The 16237-nt window shown below is 42.3% G+C and overlaps 1 protein-coding gene across 3 annotated transcripts in view; it reads left to right on the plus strand.

Annotated features, from left to right (window-relative positions):
- dph6 (diphthamine biosynthesis 6) overlaps positions 1–15358 on the plus strand; it is a 61234-nt gene extending 45876 nt beyond the window's left edge. For all 3 annotated transcript variants that reach the window (XM_028565843.1, XM_028565844.1, XM_028565845.1), the window contains 3 exons: positions 3438–3686; positions 8641–9028; positions 14388–15358. In XM_028565843.1, the coding sequence (XP_028421644.1) occupies positions 3438–3686; positions 8641–9028; positions 14388–14506 (756 nt within the window). In that variant the 3' untranslated portion in view covers positions 14507–15358. The remainder of the gene's footprint in view (positions 1–3437; positions 3687–8640; positions 9029–14387) is intronic.
- The last annotated feature ends 879 nt before the right edge of the window (positions 15359–16237 follow it).

Below are 16237 nucleotides of genomic sequence, written 5' to 3' on the forward strand. Positions count from 1 at the left end.
CCACAAACCCCCAAATCCCCAATTCCACCTCCCACTAAGAGTAACCAGAGAGGAATCCTTAATAATTGATCATCACACACCTGCTAGGTAGAAGCTATGGGAGTCTGCCTTTAACAGTCAAGGGGCCCCATGCCAGCTCCTTTTGATATTCAAATTGACAAATCGTAGCCGGCCTTTATGAATTCAAAGTGGAGTGAGCTCTTTTCATGGGGACGAGCTTGTTAAAAGATTCTGGCCACCCGTCCAACCTGATGGAGCCCTTCTTTGTTGGGGTAGATATGATGGCATTTGATGGCTCATAAATGGAATGCCAATGACAATTTGTTGTTGATGTGTGGGAATCTGGCTTTTATGTACGACTCGCAGACATAGTAATGCAGGCACTCGGGCAGATTGTGCTCGCAGGTAAATGATCCGGTGATTGATCCAACTGGTTGAAAGCAGCGAGGGCCTCATGTCCTCCCTTTCTTCCCCCTCACTCACTCGCACCCCTCTTCCCTCCATCTCTTGTCTCCCGCACTGTCCCAGTAATTTGGAGCAGCAGAGATGGAAGCTGAAGATTCATCAAAGTTGACAAGTGAACCCAGGAGCTGGGGATCATGGCAAACCCATCTGATTATGGAAATAGCCATGACCATGTCTGCCCTCTAGCTAAACAGTTGTGCGGCTAGCATCTTGTTCTGCCAGTATCCCATTAAAGACTTGTATTGCAGTAAGGGGGAAATATTCCATTTTCAGTTTTCCTCCTTTGAACAAGTTGTGTCATGGCCTATATCTGTGTAGGCCTCAAACTGATCCAAGTAAACAAAGGGCTTGTTTAATGTAAGCAGGAGAGGAAGATTGGTTGAGAGGGTGCTAATTCTTAAGTAATACCTCTGGTCCATGCTAACTCTGGTAATCTCACTGTGAAACATGATACCCCTGGCTGTGTCTTTGGTAATCAGTGAAGGACCTTGTCTCAGGTCATGTATCAATTGATTCAGGCCTTCTTGATCCTCCCGAGAGATCTGCGCGTGCTCCAGGGTCCCATAGGCCAGGAATTATCAACAAGTCACCAACAGCTATTTGCACTATTGTCCAGCACTAATGCCATCTAACCTCAAGCACTGGTGAGCTACAGGGTCTCTAAAGACCTGACCTCCTTAATGCCACTCCTCATCCCTGACCATCTCTCTGCATTGAACAGATAGATTTTTTTTAGGTTTCATTATACTAGAAGCTTAATTCTAACAGAGGTATTTAACTGAGAATTGAGCTAATTATCACATGGTTTATTATGCTCATAAATAACACATGTGCAGCGTAGATGCATTTGCAGGCTTTTCAGAATACATGCTTGTGAAATTGGAATTGTTGGTGTTAAATGGCAAGAGGTGAAACCTGTTAATTAATGCACTGCTACTCAAACATACACTTATAATGAATGTTAATTTGATTATAGCACCTCATTGATGAATATTGTTTTTTTTTTATAAAAGTCATTTTGGAGTTTGATGAGTTGATTCTTACATCTAGTTATCTGGTTGAATAGATGTGCTCGTTCATAATTGTCAAATAAAAAATTCTTTTTTTCTTCTTTTTTTAAAAACTTTTTTAAGCCACTTTGACTATAAAGGCACATTTCCACAATCACTGCTGGGGTTACATACATATATAATTACATTTATATAACATACATGTTACCAAATTAATGTATTTTTAATTTACATTTATGACTCTGATTCACGCTCTATGGCCCTGAGGGGAAGACTTTTCCCTTAGCAATAAGTCTGTATTGCTTTTGTTAAAGGGGTGGTTCAGAATTTTGGACATAGGACCTCATTTCCAAGTTAGCCAGTGTGTTATTTATCAGTGGAGACCGTTTTCAACACTTTTCATCCAGTCCTTCCAGTTGCAGAGTTCGCTGGTGCTAGGCTAGCGCAAGACAACAGTAACTACTAGCCTGCCATAAAAAACAGTACAGTACACCTGAGACAAATAAATTATAACGGCAGACTATCGATGTAAATGTCTGTTGATAGAATAATGTTAGAAATAAAACTACACTTGCATCGCATTGCAATAGTTACACTTTGTTCCCTGTAGTTGGTAGCATAGGCTACAGCAGCGGCGGAGTGATATTACCTAGGCTAACAAGAAACTTCTAAAACTGCCTTACCAGAACAGTTCTCTAAAAGACTGTAATTAAGTGTCAACCATGGATTAGTAGAGAGATGAAAGCCTTTAGCCTGTGTGCTTTTGTGAAAGTATGATATGAATAAGTTCAAGCATTGGAGTATAGGGTGGCAATGCCATTTAATCTTAAACCTTATGTTGGAATACTTGATTGATTGCATTTATTGTCTGACTCTATGGTTTGTATTTCTGTTTACCTTGTCTTTTTACTTGCTTTATTTATATATATATATATATATATATATATATATATATATATATATATTGTGTTGTTTCCTTGTTTGTTGCATTGCATGTTTTATTTTTTGTAGAGGAATTGTCATGTTTTAGTTGTTTTTTTCTCTTTTGTACAGGGGAGGACTCTAAATAAGATTTTTAGGCTTCTTTTCTCTCCTGCACTGAAATTGCATGTGCTTTATATCTCTTTGCAAATAAACCAAAACAATAAAATACCTGAACAAAACTGTAGCAATTACTTATCTTTAGCCACACTAGCAGTGTGGCGCTAGGGATTGCAACGTTGGTCACAGTCATTCATGGTCCCCAGAGGATAATAATTACTTTAGTGAGCTCCTGGACTTCTCCTGTATATAACATTCAAATTATGTTTAGAGAAAGAGAAGGGGGTTATGCCCTCAGAGGCGATCTTAATTGGAAACTTCTGGTTATATGGTTCTTCTGGTTATATATATATATATATATATGAAAGCACTGACCCTTAATGGGTATATGTATGTATGTATGTATGTATGTTTGTGGGTATGTATGTAGGTAGATGTAGGCATGTTTTTTATTTGTTTTTTATTTGTTTTTAAAAATGTGACAAGGGGGGGGCGTTATATAAGCTGAAGCTTCTGACCCTACCCTTTGGTTATGACCAATGACCAATAACTTCATTAATTCATTCATTGTAGCGCCACCATGAGGTTCACATTTGTGGTTTTGAGTGAAATATCACGACAATTATTGGATGGATTGAAATTCAATTTGGTACAGACATTTATGTTACCCTCAGGATGAATTGTAATAGATTTGGTGATTATGTTCCATCTAGCACCACTGTCAGGTTAAAATTTGTCCAATATTTTGTTTTTTTATCACATATAAAACTAATGACATTTCTATGAGCTGTACTTTGTGTTTATTGCCAAGTAGCAAATGTTAGCATTCTAACACACTAAACAAAGATAGTGAGGTACAAAGATGTTTTACCATGATAAAGCCATCATTGTTGTGTTTTTCATGTATGCTCTTTTCTCCAGGTTGAAGAGTCAGTTTTCTGTGCAGGCCAAATTGCTTTGGTCCCGTGTACCATGCAGCTGGTAAAGGCTGGCACCAGGACGCAGGCCCGTTTGTCCTTCAGCTATGTGAAGAAGGTTCTGGAGGCTGTGATCAGCAGTCTGACTCTAGCTCATGTTGTCCAGGCTCACTGCTACACCACAAGACACCAAGACATTCCCATCATCAGGGCCGTCTGGGAGAGCATGCTGAGGGACGCAGAGGAAGAGAAGGTCAGTCTCTGTGGAGTGAGATTTTTGTTTATGCAATATATACCAGTGGTTAAGAAGAAAAGCAATGACTGGCTGTTTATAGATGCAGAGGAAATATTGATCATACTTATAATACGATACTACTACTACATAGAATGAAAACATATTTAATGCATAGGGGGATCCATGTGGTCATGAATAAGTAAAAGAAGAGAAACTTTAAGTTTTTCATAGAGCCCTTTCAGAATTGTGTTTTAGAGTTGTGAAATAAGGGAAAGTTCCTCGCCCCTCTCAGCCCCCTTGAGACACAAGCCGCTGCGACTGATATTTACCAGTGAGTGCGCTCATGAAAAGTTGATGATGTGGGAAATGCTGGTGTCTTTGATAATGTGGAGCTTGGCACAGAAGCAGATGTCTTCCTCAGAGCTTCCCTAATCCTTTGCCCCCACACACCATTTTGGAGCTCCGTTCAACTCTCAGAGCAGCTTATCCCCCTTTCCACCCCTCTTTCCTGCCCCCTCCCTCCATCCTTCCCTCCATTCCACCGCCCCAGCTTACAACCCCTGCTCCATACGTCTAATAGGGGCACCGGTCTCCCCTGGCAGCCCTTCTCCACCCACAGTAATCTGTCTCGCCATGGGAATAGGGCCTAAGGGAGAAAGTCAAGAGCCCACCTCCAACATGTGGCTCTGTTCAGTGGTGAGAGGTGTTAAAGACAAGAGAGAGGGAGTTTTCTTTGTGTCAATTCCACAATAGTATAGCAGTATATTGAAGGCCAGCAGTCATATTCTTACATCCCTAAGTGATCATTTCTGAATTTAAATACATATACTGCAGTTCAGCTTATCTCAGTCAAGAGCCGGTGTCTATTTGTGAATTTATTTGGCTGATTCAGCCTTATTGTACTTCAAGTGTTGACAGTGTAACATCAATTTAGCATGCAGAATGGGTCATTCTTTGGGAGGTGACAAGGCTAGGCTCATGTCAGAGGTCACTGAATATGGACAACATCCTCCATCTATTGTGCTTCCATGTCAGAACAATCAAAAATATTCATTTGACCCAGGATAGTCACCAGGAGACCATGTTTTATTTTCAACTGATTCCCAGATTAAGCAGCTCTAATTGACAGCTCCATCTGCAAACAGGTGAGTTCTTCCCTTAAGAATAGATCTGGCTGAGATGGTGGGTTACTGAACTGACCTCACGCTCCTACTTTGACTGTGAGGTAGATCATCTTGGTGTGACTTCCCAGCTTGGCCCTCACACTTTCTCCTCTCTTTCACTTCAAGGAAAGATAGGGAGAGCAGCCAGGGTGGGGAGTGGGGGGGCTACTGTTTCATCCTAAACTAGGTGAAATGATCTCTCCCTGGGGTGGGGATTGACTGTAATTAGAATGTTTAACTTAGGTCAAGCCCTGATAACACAACTCCCACACACAACAGAAGAACTCTGTTGGCTAGCACTGGAAAAAAAAGAGTTCAAATGCACAACACTGTTGTAGCTCTATAAGTTAGTAACTAAGTAAACCTAATTTATACAGCCATTTTCAAAACAAAAGAAAATAAGATGGGCAAGACAATATGTTAATACAGGGACAAATTCCAACGAAAACATTAAATTATGCTAGGCAATAATGTGATGTCGTATTTTGCTGCTTAACATAATCTATTATCTGTCATCTAATATGTTTACTTTTGGCATTCTTGTCCATGAAACTGAAGTAACAAGTACATTTAAAAATAAAAATAAAAACAGAAAGTTATACCTAATATTTTATCCTAAACTTTCATTGACAAAAAAAAAACTAATTTAAATATGTCATATTAAGTACTTAAATACATTATATTGCATTTTGTTTAGAGTCAGTATAGGTTGAAACAGTGAGCGCAACATGTAATATGTGGTTAAGTTATGGATACTAATTGATTTCCAGTTGTCAAATGTTTGGTTATGTAGCCGTACACTTTTATATACAAAAATATAATTGGTATACTTTTCAGTGTATTTTTCAGACACCAGACTTGTGTAGAAACACCAGTGCCTAGTGTGTTTGTGAAGCCACAGGGCCATGTTGTTGTGCGTTGATAATTTCTCTAATCAGGTGGATGAAGAAGCTTGCAGGGTTAATTGGGAGCATACTAGAGTCGCTACAAGTGTGAAATTGTATTTACGGTGCATTAAACCACAAAGAGCCTGTTTGTCTGTGTGTGTGCAAATAGTTTGACGAACAGGGAGATGTTGGAGTCATAAGTAAACATTTTTTTAAACATATGTGTCTTTGTGTAGCAATAACAGCTTCTGAAAACATGTCAAAAAGTAAACAATAATTATGAAGTAGGTTTAAATCTACTTTTGTTATTAAGGGTAAAAATAATTTTATATTGTATTACACACTAATCATAAACACTAAAGTTATTTTGGAAATGTGTAAACAAAAAAAAGATTGGTTTTGTTGACATTTTGATTGTTGAGACATTTAATTTAATAGTACTAAATGTGCAGTGTGGAGTTTCCTCCTTGCATACCACAGTAAAAACTTTTTTTTTTTTTTTTTTTTTTTACATTATACCTCTCCTGCTTACTTGGGACTTCTGAAGTAACTGTGGCTTATGGCATGGTTTTATAATGGCATCATACACTTAAACTTTTCTTCACCCCACTGACATGGCCCTGTGTGTTTCATTTACACAAACAGCCTGACGAGCTTCAGAGTGGAATCTCAAGAAAAGTCAGTGAATTAGGGAGTGAATGGCAAGGGATATTATAGCAGACTGACAGCACTACAGTAAGTGCTCAGACATAGAGCCACATGCTGAAGGCGTCCCGCTGGGCAGGAAATGTAGGGGAACTGGCTAAGCAGCGCAGTCCCATCAGCTCCCCGCTGTTCCCCCGCCTTTACACCACTTCCTTATTACCGTGTTTACCGTTTGGCTTTCACGCCTCTTGGCCCTCCAACCCACCGCACGCTCCAGGCGCACGGACGCGAGTTAGAGGGAGGAAAGTGGGGAGAAACAAAACAAACATAAGGAGAGGCAGGTCACACCCCATCAGTGTAGAGAGCTGAGCGCAGCAGATCCAGACTTCATGCCTTTACCTGCTGCCTACGGAGTGAGAGAGCACTGGGGGAATGGCTGCATGCCCTGAAACTGAAGTGGGATGAAGTAATGAGATGGATTGTGTTAAGTGGCTGATGTAGAGCGGAACAGAGCCCTCTACGCACACACATTCTGCCACCCGCCTGCCCTCCCAACTTGCCACTACAGCACTCAACTCCACCATATATCAAAGTTTGTGTTTTATTGGATTCATTTAATAAATAATCTCTGGTCAGGTAGGGATGTCAGCCAGTGTTCCCCCTCTCACTCCTCTGGCAGGGTAATGTAGTTCTGACCACAGTCGAGTCTGAAACATACACACACACACACACACACACACACACACACACACAATAATGCACCTTTAGCACATTTAGTTCCACAGAACTGCTCAACAAACTTCCCACCTAATGTAACATTTTGGTGGATACATTAATAAACAAAACAAAAAGGGACTGATGTAACCTCGTCCGACAGCTCTGACAAAAAGTCAGCAACTGTGCCGTGACAGTAAAGTCCTGCCAGAGGCTGGAGCTGCAGTGCTGAAGTCCCCTGATCTCCTTATGGTCGGTCGGTTGGGTATAGTACCTCAGCACCCAAGGCCTGCAGGGTGGCCTTTAAGCCTGGCTGAGCAGGACCCCCTGTCCTGTCACTTCTCTCCCCATGTTCAATCACTATTGACAAGTGCAGGAGCAGTTCCCTCTAGGGAGAATACCTAGCCTGTGCCAGAAGTGCTAATATAACATTTATCAAAGCACAGGACACGTATGTGTCCTGTCACTTAGTCTGACATGCTAAGAGTTCTGTGCTGACATGGCTATTGTTCTCTGCTCCTGCGATTGTTGATCACTGCAAGCTAGGCTCTCTTCAAAATGAGCAGAGTGAAGACATCTTAACCCATGCACACATACTCATTCGGACACTTGCTTTTTTTCATGTTTCACTCTTCAAGGCAAGATGTTAGCTGTTGATACACAATTAAGTGTTTACTAAAGTTTAATCTGAAGGCTGAAGTGCTGCTTCAGTGAATCTGGCTGATTGGGTCATGACGGTTTGTCTTTTGAAGGGACAGAGAGGCCGTTGTCTGCTCTTGTCAATGATTTCTCTTTTTTTTGTGAGTGAATATCAAAATGAAATGTAAGTAACCTGTTATTATTCTGCACTTACGAAGTGGGGTGTAAGTGGTTGAAAATTGATCCAGCGAATTGAAAAGGGGGTTAAGTGTTTTTGCCCTATCGACTCCGACTGAAATGACGTTTATATAAAACACTCATTTCTCTCCCATTAGCAGATGAAGCCACAGCCAAGTATTATTAGAGGGCCACATTGTAGCACTGCTCCAAGACATTGTGTTACTGCTAATGGCCCTCAGTCCAGAGGAGAGAAAAATAAATAGATTTTGGCTCTATAGATAAAATTGAGGCAGATTTTCGCTAAATGTGTGGTGAAAACTGCCGTAACATGTTGTGTGAGTGATCTTCTTAGAGAGGTGAGAAGTCATCTTGGATAGGACTTGTCATGTTAGCAAGTGCAGCTCAAAGTGAATGCATTTGTGCATTTTGTTCACGGTGGCTGCAAGCAGTATGGCTTCTTTTTGAATTGTTTGTACACACTATCATTACCAAGGGTCACCTCACAATCTCGTGTTACTTGATAGCCTGTCAGTCTGTCAAGTAAAAAGCCTGTCTTAGTGCTCTGTGGTAGAATTTTACGACATGCTTTACAATAATGTTTAATGTTGATGGAGCAGTGTTTGTGGTCAGAAAGCACAGCATGTATCCCAGCAGGAGGGCCATACATTTGATTGTAGTGTGTAGCACAACACAGCATATAATTTGTCGCCAGTTGGATATAAATTCTGTCTGTCTGCATTGCAGGACTTGCTGTGGGAGCCTGAGACCAAACCCGCGCCGTTATTGGTCGTCATGGTACCAGCCTTACCCAAGGGTGCAGCTGTTGAGCTTCATGTAACTGCAATTCAGGATGACCCCACCAAAAGGACTTCCTGTCACGTGACTACAAAGGTGGCGTGTGGATCCATAGAGTGCCACACTGTAATGTCTGCTGACACGTGTAGTGCTTCACTCTCACTTTCCCTGGCTGTGCCCGGCGATAACCTGGAGGTCACCAGTGTGGCGGATGTAACAGAAGCAGTTGGCGCTACATTTAAGAAAGCCATGACGAAGGTGGATGCTGAGCTGGTGCCACTGTGTGCCAGGGTGTTCTACAAGTGCAACCACTCACTGGCACAGCAGATTGTTAAAGGTATGTCACTGGACATGTTGCTTACATCACATTACACATGAGCTTTGCACTGATCTAATATTTGCATTCTTTCAAGGTCCCATGGCATGAAAACTTCACCTTATAAGGTTTTTTTAACATTAATATGCGTTCCCCCAGCCTGCCTATGGTCCCCCAGTGGCTAGAAATGGTGATAGGTGTAAACCAAGCCCTGGGTATCCTGCTCTGCCTTTGAGAAAATGAAAGCTCAGATGGACCAATCTGGAATCTGCTCCTTATGAGGTCATAAGGAGCAAGGTTACCTCCCCTTTCTCTGCTTTGCCCGCCCAAGAGAATTTGGCCCACCCATGAGAGAGAGATATCATGGCTTTCAAACGAGCAAAGTGGCAGTTGGTCAAGGCCACACCCCCACCCTCCACCTTGCCCCCCCTTCTCTCCTCCTCAATAGCTACAGACACAGAAACGGCACATCCTAAGGAATGCTCATTGTGGGACTGGCTCTAGTGACTGTAATTCTACACCAAGGCTGAATTTCGGGAAAGAGACTTCAGATACAGTAGTAGGGGCCACTATGGCCTATATAAAAGAATGCAAAGAGCACCATGTCATGGGACCTTTAAGAGGATTTAAGCTGTTCTGTTGAAGGCCATCCATCCATCCATCCATCTTCGTCCGCTTATCCGGTGTCGGGTCGCGGGGGTAGCAGCTCCAGCAGGGGACCCCAAACTTCCCTTTCCCGAGCAACATTAACCAGCTCCGACTGGGGGATCCCGAGGCGTTCCCAGGCCAGGTTGGAGATATAATCCCTCCACCTAGTCCTGGGTCTTCCCCGAGGCCTCCTCCCAGCTGGACGTGCCTGGAACACCTCCCTAGGGAGGCGCCCAGGGGGCATCCTTACCAGATGCCCGAACCACCTCAACTGGCTCCTTTCGACGCAAAGGAGCAGCGGCTCTACTCCGAGCTCCTCACGGATGACTGAGCTTCTCACCCTATCTCTAAGGGAGACGCCAGCCACCCTCATGAGGAAACCCATTTCGGCCGCTTGTGTGTTGAAGGCAACACTGTTATTGCAAGTGAACCTCCACATCACTATATTAATGGAAACAAAGTGACAGCCTGTCTCTCTCTGCAGTCTCTTTTCAAAGAAAGTTTGAGCTGACATTGGTTAAGTAAACTCCATAAGATATTCTAGGAAGCATTCTCTCCAGAGGATCTCCACTTCTTCCTGTGTTTAATTATTGTAAGCCATTTGTTGTGTCGGCACTGTGTACAGTAACCCAAGCAGCTGGCACAGTCTTTTGTCATCATTACACTTTTATACGCCACCATCTCCTGCTCCCCGGATTCTAGGTTCTCGTCAAGGCAAATGTGGAACGGTATTTGTTTTATCCTGAGAGATGTTCTCTCGGAGGGAAAAGGGCGACGAGCACATCGATCACACAGGCTCAGTTGTCAAGTCATCGCTAAGGCAGTCAATTAACATTTTTGAATCTGTGCCAAACCAGCCATCTTACTGTCATTTTTAGCTTTGACATAACTCATCTTCCAGAGGACGTGAAATTATGGTTACCGGTGATGAATGGGGAAAAGGTTGATCCGTTTCGAATACGTGTTGATATGCATGACAAACGAACAGTGCTATTTGTTTTGCTACCTAATTATATAATTGTTATAAAATACTGTTTCATGATATATGATGCATGTCATTTATTTCTTCTGTTGTTGTACACAATAGAAGAGAGGAGCGACGAGCAATTAGAAGGAATCTTGTTAAAATATTTCAAATATAAATTTTGCATGCAAAATTGGTATTTGCAGATATGGCAAATAAATGCTAAATGTTGAAATCAGAATGTACTATTGAAGCTTCTCTATAGAAGTACTTCAAAATGTTAGTTTTTCTTTATAGAAACCATCAACTCTGGTACTGGGTCATTGGTTAACTTTAGCAAAATCAACCTCAATCTTCACCCTTGAAATGTTTCTTTGATTATGGACTGCACAGACTGCTCCCCTAAAACCATTTACTGACTCATCATTGAGCTGGAATCTGTTACCTTACCCTGCATGCACAGCCAAGCCCCGGAAGCTTACCCATGGGCGTTTTTATGGGTCACAGCCTATGCTCATCGGGTGATGAATCCAAAAAGTCAAAGGAGGAAAAGTAACACCTCTGGCGCTAGCAGTCACAGCCTCACAACTGCTGCTGTCAGCGGAGCAGACAGACAACAACGCTGGAGCAAAATGTGACTGAACCCCCTCCCCAACCCCCATCCCACCCTTGGGTTACTTGCGTTAGGATTCACAGCTGATAGACATGACATATGCTCCAAATGAAACCTTTAAACATCTTGTCTCAACTTGTTACTCACGATAGAAAGGTTCTCTCAAAGATAGGCCCCCGCAACTCTACTAAAACCTCAACTTTTAGAGAAGGACCAAAATAAGATCTTGTGACTAAAGAAATCCACTATTTAACACAACAGTAAGTCAAAATCAAATAAGTTATGATGTCTTTACTTTAATACTAAAAAGAAAAAGGGTGCCTCAATAACCTTCAATAACTGATTTGGGCCACTTTGGGGTAGCCGAAACAAACTGAACACAACATTGACATGTTTTTAAGTTTTAAAATGGTGAACATATTAGCAAACAGTTGCTTATTTACACATCCAGCAGATACAGAGCAACATTAGCATTTATTAGAAGCTGTGTTTGTATACATCTGATGAATGAGTTCAATACCCACTCTCCTTTAAGTTCTGTTTTGGTCTCCACCAATTCCTGAGGAAAATATCTGGTGTCATTAGCAGCTAAATGCTCCACAATGTCCACTTCTTGTTTACTGTCTGTCTGTTAGGTACTGGCAAGGTAGGGTACAGGTTGTTTTTTTTTTTTTTACTTTTTAGCTTTATTAGCTGCAATGAGATGGGTTAGAGTGAACTAAAAAAAACAGTAAGGTCCTGGGCCGGGAAACCCAAACAATTAACTAAAGGACGTATAAATCTTCGTAGAGTTGAGGGAAACTGCAGTCGGGCGATATTTTCTTTGGGTTTAACACTATGAGCCACCCCTTTTCACATACAATTAGGCGTGTGATTCGTTGTTGCTATAAAATTATTGATTATTGCTGCTTTAAAGAAAGGCGAGGAAGCTTTCTGTTTCACTTTTTCATTAATCTACTGCACCCAGCCCCTCATCTTTTTTGTTCATTCTTCTTGGACAATATGAACCATTTGAGCCAACACTTGCTAATTACCACCTTGTTACCAGCTATTTTGACCAGTGTGGAAGTCAGTGTAGCACAACTAAAAACCACTGGCTCTGGGCCTTGGCCACTGCTTAAAAGCCCCATAAGCCCAGCAGGCATCAACCATTCCTCTCAGGAACCCCCTTTTTCTCTCCTTTTCACCACTGCCTTCACTTGCACACCACCTTCTATTCACTTAGCCTTACAATATTATTATATTAATCAGTTTGAACAAAAATGGCTGTCGATGTTTAGCATAAAGTGGTGTTGTGGGCATTAGTAATTGTGTGGTTTTGAAAACAGAGATTTAACAGCAGCTTTTTCAGCTCCCTGTGTGTTTGCCGTGAAGCAGAATAATGGCTGGTCCTCTTGGGTAGATGGTTTAGTTCCATCCCATTGCTAATTTGATGGCTTTTTGAATCTTACAGCCTCTGTCCACTGGGCCTCTCAATGAGGCTCCCTATGTAGCCCAAAGGGGGGCCGAGACCAGAGGATGGGGATTGGGTGTGTGATGGGAAGTATTCATAGGATTTTGTGTGATTTTACAGAAGCATTTATAGGCATTGGAGAAAAGCGGTCTGTGTTTTTACTCGCTTTTCACTCACAGAGACAAAAGAACACAAAATTGCCTGGTAACTCAAGTCACCTTCACCCCCCTCATGTCTCTCATTCATGCATAAGCAGGAATGTCTGTGTACACAGACACTGAAAGTGACTCTCAAAGAGAGAGAGTGCAATTATTTCCTATCTGTTAGTACAAAGATTAAAACATTGTGACATAAAACAGGCTTAGTGTGCAAGGTGTGATGAAGGGTGTGTTTCTTCTCTTAATAAAACCATCCTCTGTCTGTGATCTCCCTAGCTCGTTCAGTTGTCAGCTAGCCATCTCCAGAGGATCCCACTTACCAGGGTGCACCACATGCTCTGATAACTCATATTTAGGCTTTTAATGCCCTCCAAAAAAGCCCTGTGTTCAGTGGGGGTATTTTAAGCTGTAGTGCATATTAGCTAATTAGGGTGTGTGGGCTGTTTGTAAGGATGTGTGGCATGCTGCGTGTGCTTCAAAGGAAACAGAATGAGGCTTATTAAATAGTGCTGAACTGCTCGCGTAACCTCTCTGTCCTAATTTCTCTCTCTACAAGTTTACATAAATGTCACATTGTGGTACTGCAGTACTAGTAGATGTTATTAAAATGGCATTCGTTTGTGTTTCTCCAATGAGACTCAAGATAAGTGGTCAGGAATTACATTTTGATATACATCACATTATGCAGATGTTGTTTATGGAACAAAAACAGATTGAGTTGCAATAGTGATGGTACAAAAGTGAGACAGCATACTTTCCTGGATGTGTAACTCTATTCTAACCATGTCAGATCACAGTGACCACACCCAAGTCCCATCCTACATGCTTTTAAATCAGAAGGAATAAGCCAGGACAGTCAACCATGAGACAGGAACACTTGTGTCCAATTAGTGCACGAAGCAGAGGATGGAATGGGCAACATCCCAGCGGGCCGCTGCTAAACAGACAGGCTGTCATCAAGACCAGGCTCTGAGACGCCCAATGAATTACTGGCCGTCTGTAGTCCGGACACACACACACACACACACACACACACACACACACACACACACACTAACAACATCTCTCAGCTCCTATAAAACGGAGAGGTAGTCCCAACACAGCTTCTTAACATCCCAACACAACAGGAGCAGAGGATCCATTGCACTAGATCCCCCTAACAAGCTGCTCAATTGTCCAAAAGACACCCCCCCCATCCCCCCCCCCCGCCCCTGTACTTCTGTGTGTATGTGTTTGGTTGTATATGGCTCTGTGTGTGAGTTTAGAGTTCTGTCCTCGCTGACCATATGTCTGCACACTGCAGGGAGTTGAATTGGGGGGGTGAGGGCGGCTACAATCTGCCATGGATTTAAGAATGCCAATAATTTGTAAATAGGTCTGTGTTCCCTGGTCGAAGGGTTAAGTGCAGCCTCTGTCCTGGGACGGCCCCAGTGGGGCAGCTATAAAGCTGATGTCCAACTCCAGCCAAAGTTCTCATGAAACTAATCTCTCTCTCTTTTCCCCCCCCTCACCCCCTAATCTCCCTCCCCACCTCTACCCGCCAGAACTTGAAGAAAGTTTGAGAAGCTCTCTAGGAGAGTCCAGTCCCTCCATGGCCCTGGTTCCAGTCCTGGACTTGCCTGACTCCCAGATCCTCCACCTGTCCTGCTGGCTCAGTTTATAGAAACACAGCCAGAGTCAACAACCAGACTCCAGTCATCCATAGCACCGGAATTCAGTGGGGCTTTTCTAGAGGAGCGACTCTGACAATCCAAAACCTAATGACTTACTGTCAGGACAGGACATCAGTGAATGTGGAAAAATAAAAACTGCATAACTGCTCATTAATGTTGACTGTTTATCACTGCTGATTGTTGAAATGTAAAGCTTTGTCCGTCTCCAAGTGGTTTTGATGAGCGGTTTTGAGGATGTGTTTATTCCACTTCATATCCCAGAACTTAGGCCAATAATTCACTTTGTCCTCCTCTGGACTTGTATATTGCAGCAGCTGTCGTTCTGCCTCGGAAACAAGTCTCATGGAACTTCTATTAGCTGAAGCTGCATACCAGAAGACTGGAGACCATAGTCTACAAAAGGAGACACCAGCAGTGTCTCATTCCACGAGGCGATAAACTGTATCCCCTGATATCCCACTGTTTCTGGTGGAATTTCTCTCACCACGTTAGCTAACACCCCTCATAAAGGCCTAGCGCCACCGCTGACACCATCTGTTCAGTTGTAAACCTATAGATTTACTGTGTGACTGGTTTGTGAGAGTGTGTAATGTGTATGGATGAGGTGACTGTGTTTCTCTCTCTCATGCTTCATGGGATTCAAGGTGTGTTATTATTGTGTAATAGGCAATCAGCGCCAAGCACCTGAAAAGATTAAGCCTCTTTATGTTTTCTATTGATTCTAAGGCAACCTGGTTAATAGGAGAGGGACACTGCAACACACAGCTGCAGGGTGTGTGTGTGTGTGTGTGTGTGTGTGTGTGTGTGTGTGTGTGTGTGTGTGTGTGTGTGTGTGTGTGTGTGTGTGTGTGTGTGTGTGTGTGTGTGTGTGTGTGTGTGTGTGTGTGTGTGTATGTGTGTGTGTTGGGGCTGTCAAACTATTAACCATTGCTCCTGGAACATTTATTTTCTCAAAGATCATGAACCATATTGATGATCTGAGTTGGAATGCATCTTCACTGCGGCTATTCTCTTCATCACGCTTGTGATGGCGGGAGTGTGGAGTTGGCTATTGATCTTCACCAACCGCAGTGTTGTTTTGATTGTTGTTATCAACAATTGAACAATAGAAGCAACCAATAGAGCCTGAAGATTTTTTATCGAGGGTTGAAAAACACAAACAAGCAATTATTTATGAGAGCGAGCAAGCCCCATAAATATACAGTGTGTGTTAATGTTCAACTGTTTGGTTTTAAAGGGCCCCACCAGGGGGAGATTCAGAATTGTTGAATGATGCAGCTGTCAAATAAGCTCTAAGGTATGGGTATTTTTTAATAAAGTACTTTTATTATGTACTTGTACATTTCAGTCAAGTAAAAACCCATACATTTAATAGACAAAATATTTGATTATATTTCAGTGTTTTCAATAAATGTAGGTATAGCCACAGATTTGACACAAATAGCCAAAAAAGGCATGAATCAAAAACAAAGATTCTTTGTTAATTTTTTTGGTTCCTTAAATTTCTAAATGTGTGTAACAGTCTGAATGCCAAGCACAGTGTTGCCGTACAAGACAGTGTTGGACAAACATGCACGTTCAGCAGTCTTCCCTGATAAACAATGGTTTACAGGGAAGATTGAGAGGCGGGTTTTGTTCAAATTGAGCAATGAATATGAAGAAAAACCACACACCAGTCAATGGAAATGTATTTCAATTATAAATAGGCACTGGATTTAACT

Source organism: Perca flavescens, chromosome 20 (assembly GCF_004354835.1).
Source record: "Perca flavescens isolate YP-PL-M2 chromosome 20, PFLA_1.0, whole genome shotgun sequence".
NCBI classification, from domain to species: domain Eukaryota; kingdom Metazoa; phylum Chordata; class Actinopteri; order Perciformes; family Percidae; genus Perca; species Perca flavescens.